This window comes from Myodes glareolus, chromosome 22, assembly GCF_982192425.1.
Source record: "Myodes glareolus chromosome 22, mMyoGla1.1, whole genome shotgun sequence".
Taxonomy (NCBI): domain Eukaryota; kingdom Metazoa; phylum Chordata; class Mammalia; order Rodentia; family Cricetidae; genus Myodes; species Myodes glareolus.
The window spans coordinates 46,498,202-46,514,650 of record NC_142047.1 but is presented as its reverse complement, the minus strand read 5'-3'; the positions used below and the strand labels follow the sequence as shown (position 1 = coordinate 46,514,650).

At 48.1% G+C, this 16,449-nt stretch overlaps 1 protein-coding gene across 1 annotated transcript in view; it reads right to left on the bottom strand.

Annotated features, from left to right (window-relative positions):
- Gan (gigaxonin) overlaps window positions 1–16,449 on the bottom strand; it is a 57,218-nt gene that overhangs the window by 12,015 nt on the left and 28,754 nt on the right. The window contains exons 4-10 of the mRNA XM_048437357.3: window positions 14,136–14,353; window positions 13,813–13,934; window positions 11,453–11,565; window positions 10,569–10,718; window positions 9,299–9,435; window positions 8,490–8,618; window positions 73–182 (exon numbers count right to left, since the gene is read on the bottom strand). Of these exons, the coding sequence (XP_048293314.2) occupies window positions 73–182; window positions 8,490–8,618; window positions 9,299–9,435; window positions 10,569–10,718; window positions 11,453–11,565; window positions 13,813–13,934; window positions 14,136–14,353 (979 nt within the window). The remainder of the gene's footprint in view (window positions 1–72; window positions 183–8,489; window positions 8,619–9,298; window positions 9,436–10,568; window positions 10,719–11,452; window positions 11,566–13,812; window positions 13,935–14,135; window positions 14,354–16,449) is intronic.

Sequence of the window (16,449 nt, the reverse complement as noted above, 5' to 3'; positions counted from 1 at the left end):
AGGGAGCAGAGCTGAGCTGGTGCACCCGAGCCCCTGGAAGCAGCTCCCGAGAAACCCCCGCAGTTTTCTCACCTGTGTCAAGGTCTCCGATAACATAAATACTGGCTCCTATGGGGACAGCGCCATACACAAAGGATGAACTGGCAGGAATGCATAGGTTCTGATCGTTAAGATAGATCCACCTGGAAGCAAGACCAACAGACACAACTCAGGAAATCAAAAGAACAAATGGCATGTTTAGGAAGACAAATGGAGACAGTGCAACCTGGCAGGCCACCAGCATGCTGTGCACCGCCACTCTTGACCCCCCACTCCACTTGCAAGAACCTTGGCTGTGGTTAGTGTCGGGAGAGACAACAAAGGCTCCGGCAGTGACTGCCAGAGTAGGACCGCCTCTGCCGAGCACCAGAGCTCCTGGACTTGTCCATGTGTGGCTTGCTCACTCACATACTTAAACTTTTAAGTGTGTGTGTATGTCTGTGTAGGTATGTGCATATGAGTGCAGTGCCCATGGAGGGCAGGGGACAAAGCCAACCCCCTGGAACTGCAGTTACAGGCAACTGTGAGCCCCTCTGATGTGGGTGCTGGGAACTGAACCCCAGCCCTTTCCAAGAGCAACAAGAGGTCTTCCCCACTGAGCATCTCTCCAGCCCAGGGATATGCGTGGTGTTAAGGTTCCAGCACACTTGCTAGCGCTCGTCTGATGCCTTCCGCTTTGGGCTGCTCTAACGACAGCCGTCAGGGACATTAGGTGAGCCTGAGCCTTGTCTGGTTCTGGCTTTTGGTGGACTTCCAGAACGGCTGGATTCTGTGGAGAGGGCATGTGCCATGTGATGGGAAAATATCCCTCTTACTCAAAATACAATGCTGCTCTGTGTTTTAGTAGCAAGGCGTGGGAATCCCAGCTGTTCATGCTCACTGGGTCTTGGTGCCCTCAGTCCTTTGAAGACTGAGCCACTATAACAACAAGAATTCCCTTAAGTCTAACTGTGCTGGGGATTTTGGCACATGCTTACTGGGTACTTCTATGCACCTTCTTTTGCAAAAATTTGCTCATTTTAGAGAACACACACACAAATAAAAATAAGATAAGTCCTTTAAAAAAAAGGCTTTCTAGGAAAAAAAACCTGACTAACCTTCAAGTGTCAAAGTCAGGAAAGACGGGCTATCAAAGGCTAAGGGGCAGCCAGGAAATAGCACCTGTTGGCAACTGCAATCCAGGTTGAGTTGAGGCAAGGGACATGTTGGCAGAGAGCAGGTGAGGTTGCAGGCAGTCTGTACTTTAGACTAGCCCTGCATAGCTTTGACACCAGGATTCGGGTCAATGGGAACACTAGCATTAGAAGGCAAACGGATGGCTTATGGGAATACCCTGACTTTATGAGACTTTCCTAGAGGCCTAAAATGGCTGCAGGGGCTGGAGAGACGGCTCAGGGGTTTAGGGCATTTGTTGCTTTTACAGAGGATTCAGTTCAGTTTTCAGCACCCACATGGTGGCTCACAGCCATCTGAAATTCCATTTCTAGGGAATCTGATGCCCTCTGCTGACCTCCACAGGCACACACATGGTAGACATATAATACAGGCAAAACACTCATAAACAAAAATACATAGAAAAATCACTGCAAACAGATATGGCTCAGTTGGTAAAGGTGTTTGCTCCTCAGCCTGTTGCCTTAGTTTGATCCTTGGGATCCACACTGTAGAATCAGCTCCTGCAAAGGCTGCTCTCCGACCTTCACATGAGATAGATAAAATCTAGGCTTTGCCATGTAGGATCGTTCACTCAGGAAACCGTGGCCCATTTCCCACTAATAGCTTACAGGCCTGCCAAATCATAGCCACTGCCTAAGCAGCCTCGAGGCCTCACTGTCGAGGATGGCGCATGTAGCAGTGGACACTGTGGCCTCTCCACTCTGCACAGCAGCAGAAGAGCCTGTGGAGCAAGCACGTGAACGCTGACATCACACCAACACAGGAACATCTCACTTCGACTTCAGTCAACTCCTCCCTGGCTGTTAGGAAACAGCCTCCTTATTTTGAATTCCAAGAAACAAGGAAACACGATTATTTGCCCAAGATTATAAAATAAAGCTAAACCACCACCCCCTTTCCCTGCCCCTCTCCTATCTCACCTTCCCTCTTCCTTTCCCTTTCTCTGAGACAGGGCCCCAGCTGGTCTCCAACATGCTAAGCTGCCAAGGACGACCTTCTGATTCTTCTGATCCTTCCACCTCATGAGTTCTGGATAACAGGCCGAGCTATGGGGCACAAAGGAAGGGCCCCAGGGCTCCATCATGCTCTCTTCTGAGCCACATCCCCAGTCTATGATCAGTTGATTTGCTGGGGCTAACAATATGGACTTTGGCCTCACAAATGTTAAGCATGTACTCTACCTACTGAGCCAGCCCAATGGCTGCTGTTCTCAGAGTCCTTCTCATCCCTTATCATTGCTGGTCAATAATTATAGACATTATTGCACGTTCTCTGTTTAGGTTACAGTGTGGTTTCTGCCTCCAGGCTGGGCCATGACTGAAAGTGATGAGGTCAGGAGCAGGGTTCACGCAGGGCGGTGGGTCTCAGCACTTGGGAGGCAGAGACAGGCAGATCTCTGTGAGTTTGAGGCCAGCCTGGTCTACAGAGTGAGTTCAAGGACTGCCTCCATAGGTACTGGGAAGCCCTGTCTGGGAAAAACAAAAACAAAAAAAGAAACAAACAAAAGAGCAGGCTCACTCCCTACTCACTACCCCACACGTCTTACTACGGCAGATGAAGAGCTCCCTTCTTCCCAACCATTCAGTGCAAATGCAATGCCATGCTCAGCAAGGACAGGCAGTGTGGTTTTCTGCAGAATGTCAGGATGACCAATTTTCATACATGGCTGAGTCAGCCCTGAGACCACACTGCGCAGGTTAACTGCTGGCCCTGCCTTCTAAGACCAAGACAGAGAAACTTCTCTGTTGATCCTTGCAAACAGGATGAAGAGGAAACATCAGCTAGCTCACAGCTGCAGATCAAGGACGGAACGGGAAGACACAGCCTGCCCACGACACACCACATCTGGACAGCAATGGCGATCAGCCCAGTCACCTAGCAGAGCTGCACACACTTTCCTCCCCACTCTCCCTCCTAAGTTTGCAGTATGTATCCATGTTAGCTTGAACTAAAACTTCTCCTGTTTCAGCCTTTTGGGTACTAAGATTACAGTGTATTCCACCATGCCCAGCCCTTTCTTCTTTTTCTAAGTGAATTGAATAGAGGGATAGGTTTCACATGCTTGTATTTTTTTCTACCAGTTCCTCTTGGATACAGTGGGTTTCTTGTCTTTGGAGGGCAGAAGGAATCCAGGGATTGAGTTAGTCCTTCCTGCCACATGACTAAGGGTCATGTGCCCAAGGGTCACTAGCATCTGCTCAGGTGTCAAGCATCCCTGTTCTATTGTACACTCGAAGATGAAAGGATGGCACTGGCAACACAACTTCAGAGTTAACACAAGGACCATGTGTCAAGGCAGGAAACTCAGGCAGAGGTGAAAGGACAGGACTCGGGAAAGGAAGACGCCACAAGAGAGGCCTCAGCCTCAGGACACAGAGGACACTCAGCAGGGCACTCGGAGGACAGGACAGCAGTGTCTGCTTCCCCTTGCAGAAGCCTGGGAAGGGGAATGCATGCACACATTGCTCTGAGGGGAGGAAGAGTCCATGGCGGGGGCAGCAGGGGAGAAGGTGGGTGCCCAAGAGACCTCCTGTCAAGGTGAAAGGTAAAATGTGGCAGTGGCATGAGACTGAGAACTGGGAGGACCCTGTCAGCGTGTGGGCACAACTGGGAAGAGGGCACAGAGACAAATACCACAGGGACACAGGACCGTCCAGATAGAGAAGTCCCTGCTCTCTGGGTGTCATGTGTCATTACCATGACTCAGAAGTAACTTGCGGCCCTATTTATTTATTTATTTATTTAAATTCAGAAACCACAGAAAATAGTAAGATATGGTATTTTCCCAGGAAAGCTTTAACCTAAAAATAGGGAACAAAGACAGGAAAGACAAGAGACACCTTACAATTGGAATGGTCTCCGTGCTAACAGAGATCGCACATCTGGCATCAGCTCCCACGGCTGCGAGGAGAGCATACCCGGGAATGCTGCCCTGTGGCTGGGTGCTATTTTTCTGCCAGGATTTACGGGAACAGAGTTAGGCCAGTAGGGTGGGTGCATTGGAGAGCCCTGCAGTCAGAAGCCTGAGCTGCTCGGGTGCCAGGTCTGCTGCACGCTCACCTCCGTGTGCTCTGGGGTCGTCACATGTGACACGGGACAGGGCAGTGCCTGGGCCTCAGAGAGGAACAGAGGAGCCAGGCAGAGGCTGTGCAGCATCTGGTGTTGCTCACGCTCAGCGTTTCACAAATGTGCAAACGTCCTGCACGTCACTGACAAGATGTCTTAGCAGCTGCTTTCTGTTTATAAACTAACACTGGGGAGCCTGGGAACACAAGGCTGGAGATGTATGTATTTTATTTGAAATTCTTCCCCCCATGAGACACGGCTTCTCTGTGTAACAGCCCTGGCTGTCCTGGAACTCACTCTTTAGAACAGGCTGGCCTCAAACTCACAGAGACCTGCCTGCCTCTTCCTCCCAAGTGCTGGGGTTAAAGGCGTGCACTACCACGGCCTGGTGAAAAGAATATTTTAAGACGAAAGGTTGGTGGTTTGAAAGCAAATGGCCCCCAAAGGGGGTGGCACTACTAGGGGGTGTGGCTTTGTTGGAGTAGGTGTGGCCATGTTGGAGGACATGTGTCACTCTGGAGGCGGGCTTTGAGGTCTCATACATGCTCAAGCCACGCCCAGTGTCTCAGACACTTCCCACTGCCTGCAAGATATAGGACTCTCAGCTCCAGCAGCGTGTCCCACTATGATAACGGACTGAACCTCTGAACTATAAATGAGCCCCCTCGATTAAATGTTTTCTTTCTAAGAGCTGCTGTGGCCATGGTGTCTCTTCACAGCAACAGAACCCTAACTAAGACAAAGGGTTTTATTTATTTCTTGTGTAGATGTGGATGTATTCGTATGTGATAGTGCACTTGCACATATGTGTAGGTCAATGTCATGCTTGACTTTCATGTGGGTGCTGGGGACAGAATGAGATCCACATGCTTGAGCAGTGAGTGCTTTCCCAGCTGGTCCACTTCTCCCCCACCCCCTTTCTAAATACAGGCACGGGGCTGGGGAGGTGGACAGTGGTCAGAAGATCTGAGTTCACTTCCCAGCACCCACATCTGGTGCTCATAACTCCAGCTCCTGGGGATCTCACACCCTCTTTTGACCTTCCTGAGTGCAAGCATATGCATACACACACATATAAATAATAAAAAATAAATTTAAAGCCAGGTACGGAGGCAGAGGCAGACAGATCTCTGTGAGTTCAAGGCAAACCTGGATTATACAGAGTTCCAATTCAGTCAGGGCTACAGGGTGAGACTGTCAAGAAAGAAGATAAAAAAGAAAAAGGAAAAAAAAAAGGAAGGAAGAGAAGACAAATAGAAACAAGGAGTACTGCGTCTACTCGTAGGGCGGCGGTTTGGTACTGAGAGCAGGCAGTCAAGTTTACCAACAACAAAGATGCTGTGGGTGACTGGCAGGAATGTCAGGGTTCTAGAACGCAGCATGTCACGGGACAGCCAGGAAGCTCTACAGCCAGATTTGGGTTCCACCCAAGGCAACAGACAAAATGAAGAAAGAACGTCAGCAAACGACTGCAGACAAGTCGCAGCTCACAGTGACTACGCACTGAGTCAGTCGTCATGAAGAGAGGTGTTTATCCAGAGCCAAACACGCTGCTACTGCCTGTTAATCAAGCGGGACAGACTGTCTCACACTCATCTGGGTGAGAGATTAATACACTATTTTCTACTGCGGCAGCCGGCCCCCACAGTAGCGTATCAAAGAAGAAATGTAGCAAGCCGCTGATATCCTCTACCCACCCTCACACAGCAAATAACGTCTAAACGGCTTCATTTTCTGTCTAATAAATTCCCCTAACAGTCTACCCGACTAATGGGAAGCAAAAGCATCTCTACAAACATCCCGGAGGGAAAGCACATGGCGGACTGGGCGACATTTATATGCGTGTGGAACGCCTGGTATCGGCTCATTCTTCACCCAATCTCAAAGGCAGGAAATGAGATAACATCTATCTTATGGCTCCCCTCTCTGGTAACATGAACATGACCAAAGCACGTAAGATCAGCCATGACCTTCTGTGGGGATCTGAACGGGTCACTGCAGTGAGAACACTGCCTCATGCTTATGAGGGGAAAGTGTGTGAGACGAGGGGACAGCACCTACCACAGAAGCACGCCATGGCCTGTTAGGCATTTTAAGAAATGTTTTTCTTAAGCTGGACATGGTGGCACACGCCTTTAGTCCCAGCACTTGGGAGGCAGAGGCAGGTGGATCAGGATGTGAGCTCTCAGCTGTTGCTACTGCCACGCCCTTTTCCCCCAATCATGAATGCTAGCCCTCTGAAACTGTAAGACCAATTAAATGTATACTTTTATAAGCTGCCTTGGTCATCATGTCTTATCACTGCAACAGAGAAGCAACTAAGGCACTCATCAACTTCTGAAGTCACTGAAAAATATCTAGTATGTACTGAACATACTCCTTAAACAGAGAATTCAGAAAAGTCACTAGAAATCAAAGCTGAGACACATCTCGAAAGCACCCAGGGCCTCGAGACTGTCCAATTCTCAGAGCAAGAGAACCTGGGCAATTGGATTATGGGATAATAGCTTTGTACTTGTGAGTTATTGTTTTTAGACAAATATATTGGTATTGATTCTTATATATTGATACAAAGTTAAATTATGTTGACTATTTTATGCATGCATGCTTCTACCTCTGTTTAAAACATTTTTATGTATTGACATATATATATATATATTGTATTGATATATGTATATTTTACCATATTGCATTGTACATTCCTACCTCTTATTAAGATACTTATGTATTGTTTATGTATTGATATATATTTACCATATTGCAATGTATACTTGCACATTGTTTATATTTGGAGGTCACATTGTCCTCATTTATTGCACAGTTGTTTATTATCTCAGTCTTTAAGTTAAATAGATATTGAGAATTATATAGAACAATAGTCATCTAAATTTGACATTTATTATTAGACTAATCAGGTTCTTTATATATACAGAGATTATATCAGTATAGATAGATAATCTCCAACCTCTTCAAAGAGCTGTAGAAAATGGCCTTTAATCTAACTCAGAGTTCTGTGGTAGTGAGACACAAATACTCCTGGCAACACTGACCTATTCCCGAGAGAATGTTGAGCACCAAAGACACTCCACCTGGAGCCTTTCTTCTTGGCAGAACTGGCCTTTGGGTAAAGAAATGCCCATATCTCAACTACTGACAGAGTTTCAGAATATCCGTAAATGGATAAAACAGGACTGTCATATCCTGCCAAGACAGGGTAAGATAGTTTTGAAAAGTTCCTTGCCTTTGAAAATGGTATGTCAGTTACGTTAGGCCTTAGCCAAAGTTGGTTGCTTCAACGCTGCAAACGTGACTTTGGGTGTTTGCCCAGGTAGCCAGTTGTCTCTGTGATTTGTTACATGTTCTGGAAGTTTGATTGCACTTCCTAATTACTCAGGTAACATTATTTCCCTTCTCAGATCTTTGATGGGATTGAAGATTATATAAATGTAGTTACTTTCCTTTCATGACTTGGCCAAGTTATTTATTATACAAGACTTTAGCTAGTTAGAATAGGATATTTGTACTTATTGTATATAATTGTGTAGGTTTGTACTTACTGTATATAATTTCGTAGTAGGCTTAGAACTCTCTTACTTAAACAAAAGGGGGAGGTGTTGTGGGAGTATCTTCTGCTGCCTCAGCCAATAGTCGCTGAAGCATGAGCCCACAGTGCGCAGGGGAGCGCCTTCCGCTCCGTCAGCCAATAGCCGCTGAAATACCAGCCCACCGGGGCATGGTATATTTCTCTTTTAAAAAGAGACACAGATCCTGGATCAGGCTCTCTTGGTTCTGGCGCTTGGTCCCGGCTCCTGCTCCCGGCTCCTGCTCCAGCGACTAGGCTCCCTTCCTAACGGTTTATGGTGTATGTAAGTTTGACCCCCCAAAATAAATAACCCCTTAAAACATAACTGGTGTGGGACTGATTTGCCGATAATACTCCTGCGCAGACCACGGAAGAGGCAGCATGTAACTTGCCCAGCTGAGAAAGGTACGGAGCCATTATGGCTAACATAGATGAGAATAATGGGTTAATATAAGTTATAAGAGTTAACAAGAAGACTGACCTAATGGGCCAATCAGTTTATAACCTAATGTAGACTCCGTGTTATTTTCTTTGGGAATTGCCAGTTGTGGGGTACCGGGTGGGACAGAAACCCCAACAAGCCGGCCCTCGTGTTACACTGGGCAGAAGCCTCAACACCGCTTACCTCTTAAACTCGTCGTGATAGAACTCAGACTTGCAGGTGACCATCTCACTGCCCTGGATGTCCTCTCGGCTTCTGACGCCTCCGAATACATACAGCTCCATAGCAACGCCGCAGGCCACTGCTCCAAACCTGTAGGGCCACAGACACAGGTGCGGGCTCAGAGCTCAGGACCTCAGCCCTGAGTCCGCTGCTCGTTCTTCCGTCTGCTGGTCTCTTGAGACAGGGTCCCGTTATGTACTCAGGGTGGGCTGGAGCTCATTGTGTAAACCATACCAGCCTTGAACTCACAGTAATCCTCTTGCCTCAGCAGTCTCCCAAGTGCTGTGATGACAGGCAGATGCCACCATGCACAACCCAATTGCTTTTGCCTTCATGTGTTTAGGCACACGTGTGTGTGTGTGTGTGTGTGTGTGTGTGTCTGTCTGTCTGTCTGCATGTGGAGGCCCTAAGGCTGACATCAGTAGTGATTTCTGGATTCCCTATTCGTTAAGGCAAAATCTCTCAACTGAACCCAGAGTTTGCTAACTTGGGTTAGCTGGGCTTGTCTAGCAAGCCAGCTTTCTTAGGAACGCTTGCCTCTGCCTGTCCAGTGCCGGGACTGCCTGCCTGGCACTTCCTCAGGTACTGGGGATCTGAACCCTGGTCCTGACGCTGCGCAGCACACCACACCCTCTAGCACTAAGCTACCTTCCCAGTCTCTAGTGCTTGTTCTAACTGCACATGGGCCTTCTGTTTTAAGAGATGCCGTACTCTGAGGCCTCAGCTACATCAACAGTGGCACACTGCTGGGCACACACACTCTGCCTCACCTCCTCTCTTTCAGCGGACATATGGCAGTCCACTGCTGGGTCCGTGGATCGTAACACTCCACAGACTCAAACAGTTTTCCATATGATCCTCCACCCATGGCATAGATTTTCTTTTTCATAGCTGCATAACAGCCAATCTGAAAGGAAAAAAAAAAAAACAACAACAATGGCAGGGAGAGGTATCATTTGTCACCGGAACTGGATGAGCAGACAGCAACTGACGCAGAGAACACGGTCTCATACGCAGGACAAGCGCTGACTCCTAATAGCAAAACAATGACACCTCCTCGCATGACCCCACAGGGCTTTGGAGGTGGAGACACATACTGGAAATCCCCAGAGAAGGAGTCTTCATCCATCTTCAGAAAAGAAGCAGCAACTAGCAGTAACTATACTTTACTTTTTGTGGGGTCATGCCGGGCCGGTGTTCTGCCACTAAACTGGACCCCAGCCCCTAATCTTATAAAATATATATATATTTTTTGCCCTGGCTCTCTTCTTCCACCGTGTGGATTCTGGCACTTGAACCCTGGCCATCAAACTTGGCAGCAAGCACCTTTACCCACCGAGCCATCCTGATGTCCCCGTAATCTAACTTTTCACAGGAGCTTTGAAAACCGGTGTGCACAAGCCACAAGTTCCATCCGTGCCACACTGGCTGAGATGGGCGCAGGAGGGCTTTCCAGCATCCGTCTCCTTTCACCAGTATTCGAGTCCCCCAGAGTTAAGATTCTTGGAACAATAAGCTGCTCAATCACTTCACAATGGTCTCACTGGTCGGGTACACAGTAAGAGAAGACAGGATATCCATGACCCGAACCAGAATCGCAGTCAGACGGCTTGATGGACAGCTCTGCCTGGGACCCGAGTCTCAGTGAGGGAGGCTCACGGGAGGAAGCCGCTGCAGTTTTTTACTTGTAGAGGGCAGGAGGAATGAGAGGTCAGGCTATCCACACGGTATTTTCTACAGACCCTGCAAGCCAACACTGCTGCTCGGAGGCAGACTAACACTTGCTCGGGCGCTTTCCACTCGGGACATGTAACCTGCTGACATGAAGGCAAGCTGCCAGCAGAGATCTGTCTAGAATTCTCCAGCCTTGATCCTCTCGGCATTGTTCAAAGGCATGCTTAAGAACGAAGATGTGTGCTGGGGACTTTGAGGAGCAGAAGAGCACTCTGTGAGTCCCTGGGTATGAGCCTCCCCAGGAAGAGACACTGACTTTGAAGTCAGCTTGCAAAGACGCCAGCTCCCGCAGCCCGCTGCACTCACCTTTCTAACCATGGTCAAGTCAGGCTGCTTTGTCCAGGTTTTTGAATAAATATCATAACACTCCATGGAAATCAACTCCCGGTCACCATCCTCCCCTCCAAGGATGTACAGCATCCCATCTATCTCCACGATCCCAAAGTTGTGTCTTGCCTGGAAAAATATCACAAACCTTTGTAGGAGAAAGTGGATGTTGAACATTTGCTAAATGTCACAGGCACTGTCCTATTCCAGCATCCCAGCAGGGAAGAACCTTCTATACTTTCTCCTTGGAACTATTATGTGTGGCTTCCTCAGCACAACAGAGAGAGCCAGTCACTCCTTAGGACCAGGGACCAAAGATGCAGGGCTCAGAGATTCTGTGCTTAACCCACAGAAGTCAGAGGAACGCCTGCCTCCCAGGCTAACTGAATCCGGGGCATTGATTATCAGCACTTATGGGCAGGCAGGTTTCCGAGGAGACTGTGACAGATGACAAAAGCCAGGTACTGTGGACTATCAGTGGCCAGGACTGGCCCTAGAGGGGAACAGGGCATGCCAGAGTCTCAGGAACTACAGAAGCCAGAGGTGCTTATGATTCGCCCTCAGCCCAAACAGAACATAACGACTTCCTGTCTTGTGGAGTCTCCGTAGGAACACGAGAAACCAGCGTGTGCAGAGGTGGGGAACAAGAGAGGAAGGAGACTGGGGCAAGCAATGGGGGGAGGTGCTAGGCAGCAGGCCACGAGGAGGCGGGGGAGGGGGAGGAAAAGGCAGGAGAGGCAATGGGGGAAAGCAGGGCTCCAGGCAGGGGGAAGCCAGGCTGCTGTCTCTTTCCGTACACTAGACCCCACACTGATAAAATGCCACGGAGAAAAGAAACACCTTGGAGACAAACCGCACCGTACCTCATTCATGGGCGGGAGAGCAGTCCACGTGTTGGCGTCTGGGTCGTACTTCTCTCCCGAGCTCAGTGTCTGCTTATTTTCATCTTGGCCCCCCAACACAAACAAAAATCCTTCTGAAGAAAGCACAGGGGACACATAGGACACCTTCAGCAAATGCTATGGTGCATTTAGAGCTTCCCCTCCCAACCCCTGACAGTCTTCTTCTTCTTCCCTGGTGACAGATCCAAACTAATTAGTCACTCTGGCCATTCTACTATACTCAATACTGTCTTTGTTTATGTTTTTCAGCACAGGGTTTCTCTGTGTATCTCTGGCTGTCCTGGAACTCGCTCTGTAGACCAGGCTGGCCTCGAACTCACAGAGATCTGTCTGCCTCTGCCTCCCAGGTGCTGGGATTAAAGGCATGCGCCACCACTGCCCGGCTCAACTTTCTTTTTTTAAAATTACATTTGACACTTTTTTTCCCATCTCCCAAAATGGTAGCTTCTCCTCTCTTCTCCTCCCCCTTCTTCTCTGTTTCTCTTTCTCTCTCCGTCTGTCTCTCCTCTTCCCCCCTTCCCTTTCCCTCCATAACCCACTGAATAAACTATACCCAAACCCTCAAAAAAAAAAAAACCACATTTGACATTGAACACACTCTCTCTCATGAGTGCAGCTCTCAGCCTCATCAAAGAGGCTGTTGTACTACAGCAGTGAGTACCACTGGCCAGACTGCAGGAAGTAAATGACCACGGGGTGCCCGACCCTAACTGGGACATCACAACACAAGCGCTGCATCTAAGGCTCAGGGGACACCATGGAAGAGAGGGTGGGGACAGATGGGCCAGGACATCTGCTGCGAGACAGTGTCTTCTAGACAGGAAGGGAAGCTGCACCAGCGAACTCTCAACAGCTGGGTCGCCTGCACAAGACCACAACCGTCCACAGCCAACACAGCAGGGGAAAAATCTCATAAGGCTCCACGTGCTTCTAAAGGAAGCTCTAGAGGCAGCTAGATAGGTTTCCCAATCCTAAGTGGTCAACCCTAGACACACATACATACAGACAACACTGACTCAGGAGATTACACACATGTATATATGTGTGTGTGTATGTACATATATATACATATATATATATATATATATTTTACAAAAGGCCATTAATTTGAGATGGGGTCATGGTGGAACACAGAAGAGTTGGAGTGAGCAGAGGAAAGGATAGGAATGGTATAAATATAATGTACTCATAAATGGTATTCTCTAAAAATTAAAATTAAAACAGTTTCAAGTGCGTGTGTGTATGTGTGTATGTATGTGCACATGCCACAAACCACAGAACATGAAGGTCAGAGAACAACTTGCAGGAGTTGTTTCTTTCCTTCCACTGTGTGAGCCCCAGGGATTGAACTCAGGTCCTCAGTGGCGGCAAGTGACTTTCCCCACCTTGTCCAGCTTGACTGATTTAAACCTCCTGCTTGTCTAAAAAGTTTCAAGCTTGAACTCAATTTTGGAAACACAGTATTTTCCTGTGACTATCAGAAACAAATGTCAAACCTCTACTGAAGAAAGAGGGCACTCTCATGCAAGCCCAGACTACCTGACATGTTGCAAGGCTCTCAGGCACATCAGGAAACATGGTCCCCCGGAGTGAGAGCAGACGCAGGCACTGGCAATGGGGTTGCCAAGACTCGAAGTACTGATAACTAGAGAAGGCAGAGCAGCAACCCTTGCCACAACCCCGGAAGACACATAAGTACTAAACGAATGAACACCGAACAAAGATTCACAGACAAACAGAATCAGAAAAGCCCCATGGATGGACCAATAGAGTCTCAAAGCTGAAAAGTCACAGAAGATAAATCAAAAGCCACCATTAACCCAGCAACAGAGAGACAAAAGTCAGCAGCCGACAGGAGCAAGAAGAGGATGGGGGAGAAAGGTCTGACATGCTTGGCAGGACTCCTAAGAGCAGAGGCAACACAGGCAGGACAAATGGATGAAGACGAAAAGGGCAGACAAAATGGCTTAGCAGGAAAAAGAGCTTGCTGCAAAGGCTGATAACCTGGGTTTGATCCCTGGAACTCATGTCACCACACCAGGTGGTGATGGAGCCCAAACCTGACCACACTACTGTAGAGCCACACCCCCTATCTTTTTTTTTTTTTTGAGACAGTATGCAACTATATATCCCTACTGACCTAAATTTGTTAGGTAGACCTGGCTGGTCTTAGACTCAGAGATCCTCCTGCCTCTGTCTCCCAAGTTCTGGGATTAAAGGTGTGTGGCACCACCCTGGGCAAAATTGCATCTGCGTATCTGCATAAGCCTGAACCAACATACTCCTTGGTCAGGGCTCTGCTAGAGCTAAGTGGAGCATACCTGCTGAGAGAACGCCATGGTTAATTCTGGGCATGCTCAGAGGGGCCAGTTCGATCCACAGCTGCCGATTAGGGTCGTAGAGAGGGCACATACATCGCATGGCGGCCGTGGGTTTCCGTGAACTAAGGAAATACACAGTTGATGTTTTACACTTCTGTTCACAGTTGAACCCACTGTCAATGTCAGTGGTCTACAGACGGTTAACCACCTCAGAAAGCCAATTACTGTTATTGTATATTACCAGAATATTACCCTGCATTTTTTTTTGTGTAGTAACTCCCCCTCCCCCCATACCCCTCTCCCAAGGTCCCTGCCACACTCACACTCTTTCCTCCCCTCCAATGGTCACTATGCACTCTGAGTAGCCCCTCGGCTTGAAGCTGGCCAGCATGGCCTCCCCCTGCTGCGGCTGGCTGAGCGGGATGTTGCTGCACTCTTTGACGATTTCTCGTACCAGGGGCTCATTCAGCATCTGCTCCCGCAGGTAGCTGGAGTCCAGCCCTGAGACCCACAGTGCTGACATGACATCCTTCATGTGGACCTGCAGAGGGAGGAGGAGGAACAACAGGAGAGGGATGACACGGGTATCCGAGGCACACCTCCTGACTCTCAGCAGAGGGCGGCTGCTAACAGTCTATTGGCAGACACCGTCACTCCTTGCAGAGCCTGAATATGCATACCAGCTCGCTCTTTTTCTATTCTTAAAAAAAAAAGATTTAATTTTTATTATTTTACGTGTATGAGTGCTTTGCCTGCATGTATGTCTGTGCACTACACACAGGCTGGCGCTCACAGAGGTGGTGAGCCTCCATGTGGGGCTGGGAATCAAAGCTGGGTGCTTTGCAAACGCAAGTGCTCTTAACCACTGAGCCAGCTCTCCAGTCCTGAAGATTTTATTTTTATTTGTGTGTGTGTTCCTGTGGGTTAGAAGAGGACACCCAGTTCTCTGGAGTTAAAGTTACTGGCTGCTGTGAGTTGTTCAATGTGGGTGCCAGGAACTCAAGATGGGTCTCCCTCTGCAAAAGCAGCAAATATTCATAATTGCTGAACCATTTCTCCAGCTCCCCCCTTTAAATAAAGCTTTATTTTATTTTATTTTTAATTATGTGTGTCGTATAGGTGCCTACAGAACACAGAGGCCACCAGGGTCACTGGAGCTGGAGTTAGTGTGGTTGTGAACCACCTGATAGACGTGTGTCCTGAGGACCCAACGCTGGTCCTCTGCGAGAGCAGCATTCATTCCTAACTGCTCAGCCATTTCTCTGGCCACCCCCACCCCTTTTCTTTCTTTTGAGACAGTGACTTGCTATGCATTCTAGGCTGGCCTCAAGCCCACCATCCTCCTGCCTCAAGACTCCAAGTCCTGGGATTACAGGTGTGGGCCACTCTGCTCCCCTCTCTTTTTTGATTTTTCTTGCTGCCCCAAGTCTCTGGGAATAAAGGTTTAATACTATAGCAACAACAACAACAACAACAACAACAAAAATCAAATTCATTTGTATTTGTTTTGCAAAGTTCCAAAAAGTTTCCACACACTGAAGTGCCCCATGTCAGTGGGTTCCTGAGTGAAAGCGGCCACACTGCTTTATCTCACCGTCTGGACGGTGACTAAGCCGCTCACGAAAACACTGGAATGATAACAGCTACTGCACGGTAAACATTGATATTGGAAGAAAATCAGCAAAGCCAAAGGTAAAAAAAATCCCCAGAACTGTATAATAATTCAAGCAATGATCATGGCTCAAAACTACCTGACAGCTTTGGGTATTTTTGGGTCTCTGACACTTGGGCATGCTCTGGGTGATTTTGGCCATAGACTTGATCCAGGACCACCTCTGTGGTTAAGGGGACACTCTTGAGTAACTTAAAACATACTTTCCCATGCTCTGAGAGGTCAGATTAGTCAAAGCGCAGAGAACTGCCCTGCTTCCAGGTAACTTGCCACCCTGAGCACCTTGAGCAAGAGGAGGACCCAGCACAAGTCAAGGAGGATCAGTGCCTCCTAGTGGCCTCTGTGAGTATCTCCTTTCCTCAAGTACCTAGCATGGAGCAGAATGCCAGGTGTCTACTTGCAGCTAAGACCTCAAGTGTGGTTGTACACCCTCACAGGCTTACAAAATTTAAAAACTACAAGATAATCCCTGTTTAACTTTAATTCTAATTTCTTTCTTTTTCTTTTTTTAAAATTAAATTTATTTTACATACCAACCAAAGTTTTCCCTCTTCCCTCTCTTCCCACTCTGGCCCCCTCTGCCACCCCCCTAGAAAACTCCAGCTTAAACTACATTTCACCACTAAAAGCAATGTACAATGGAGAGTACGGCTTTAGAGGTGCCTAGCATATTGTGAAGTATATGGACCCCTCTCTCAGGCTGTCTTTGGGGGCCAATGTGATGACCCAAGTCTCCTCGGGGATGCTAGGTTAAATAATGTGAAAGCATTACACTGCTTATGTTTCGTTTTGTCCTGTTTTCCGAGACAGGGTTTCACTGTGTAGCCTTGTTTGGCCTGAACTCGCATGGAGACCAGACTGGCCTTGAACGCAGAGGTAATGTCCATCTCTGTCTCCAAAGGGCTGGAATTAAAGTATCTGCCCATATCCAGCTAAGCATCCCTTTGTTTTTATTTTTCCTCCTA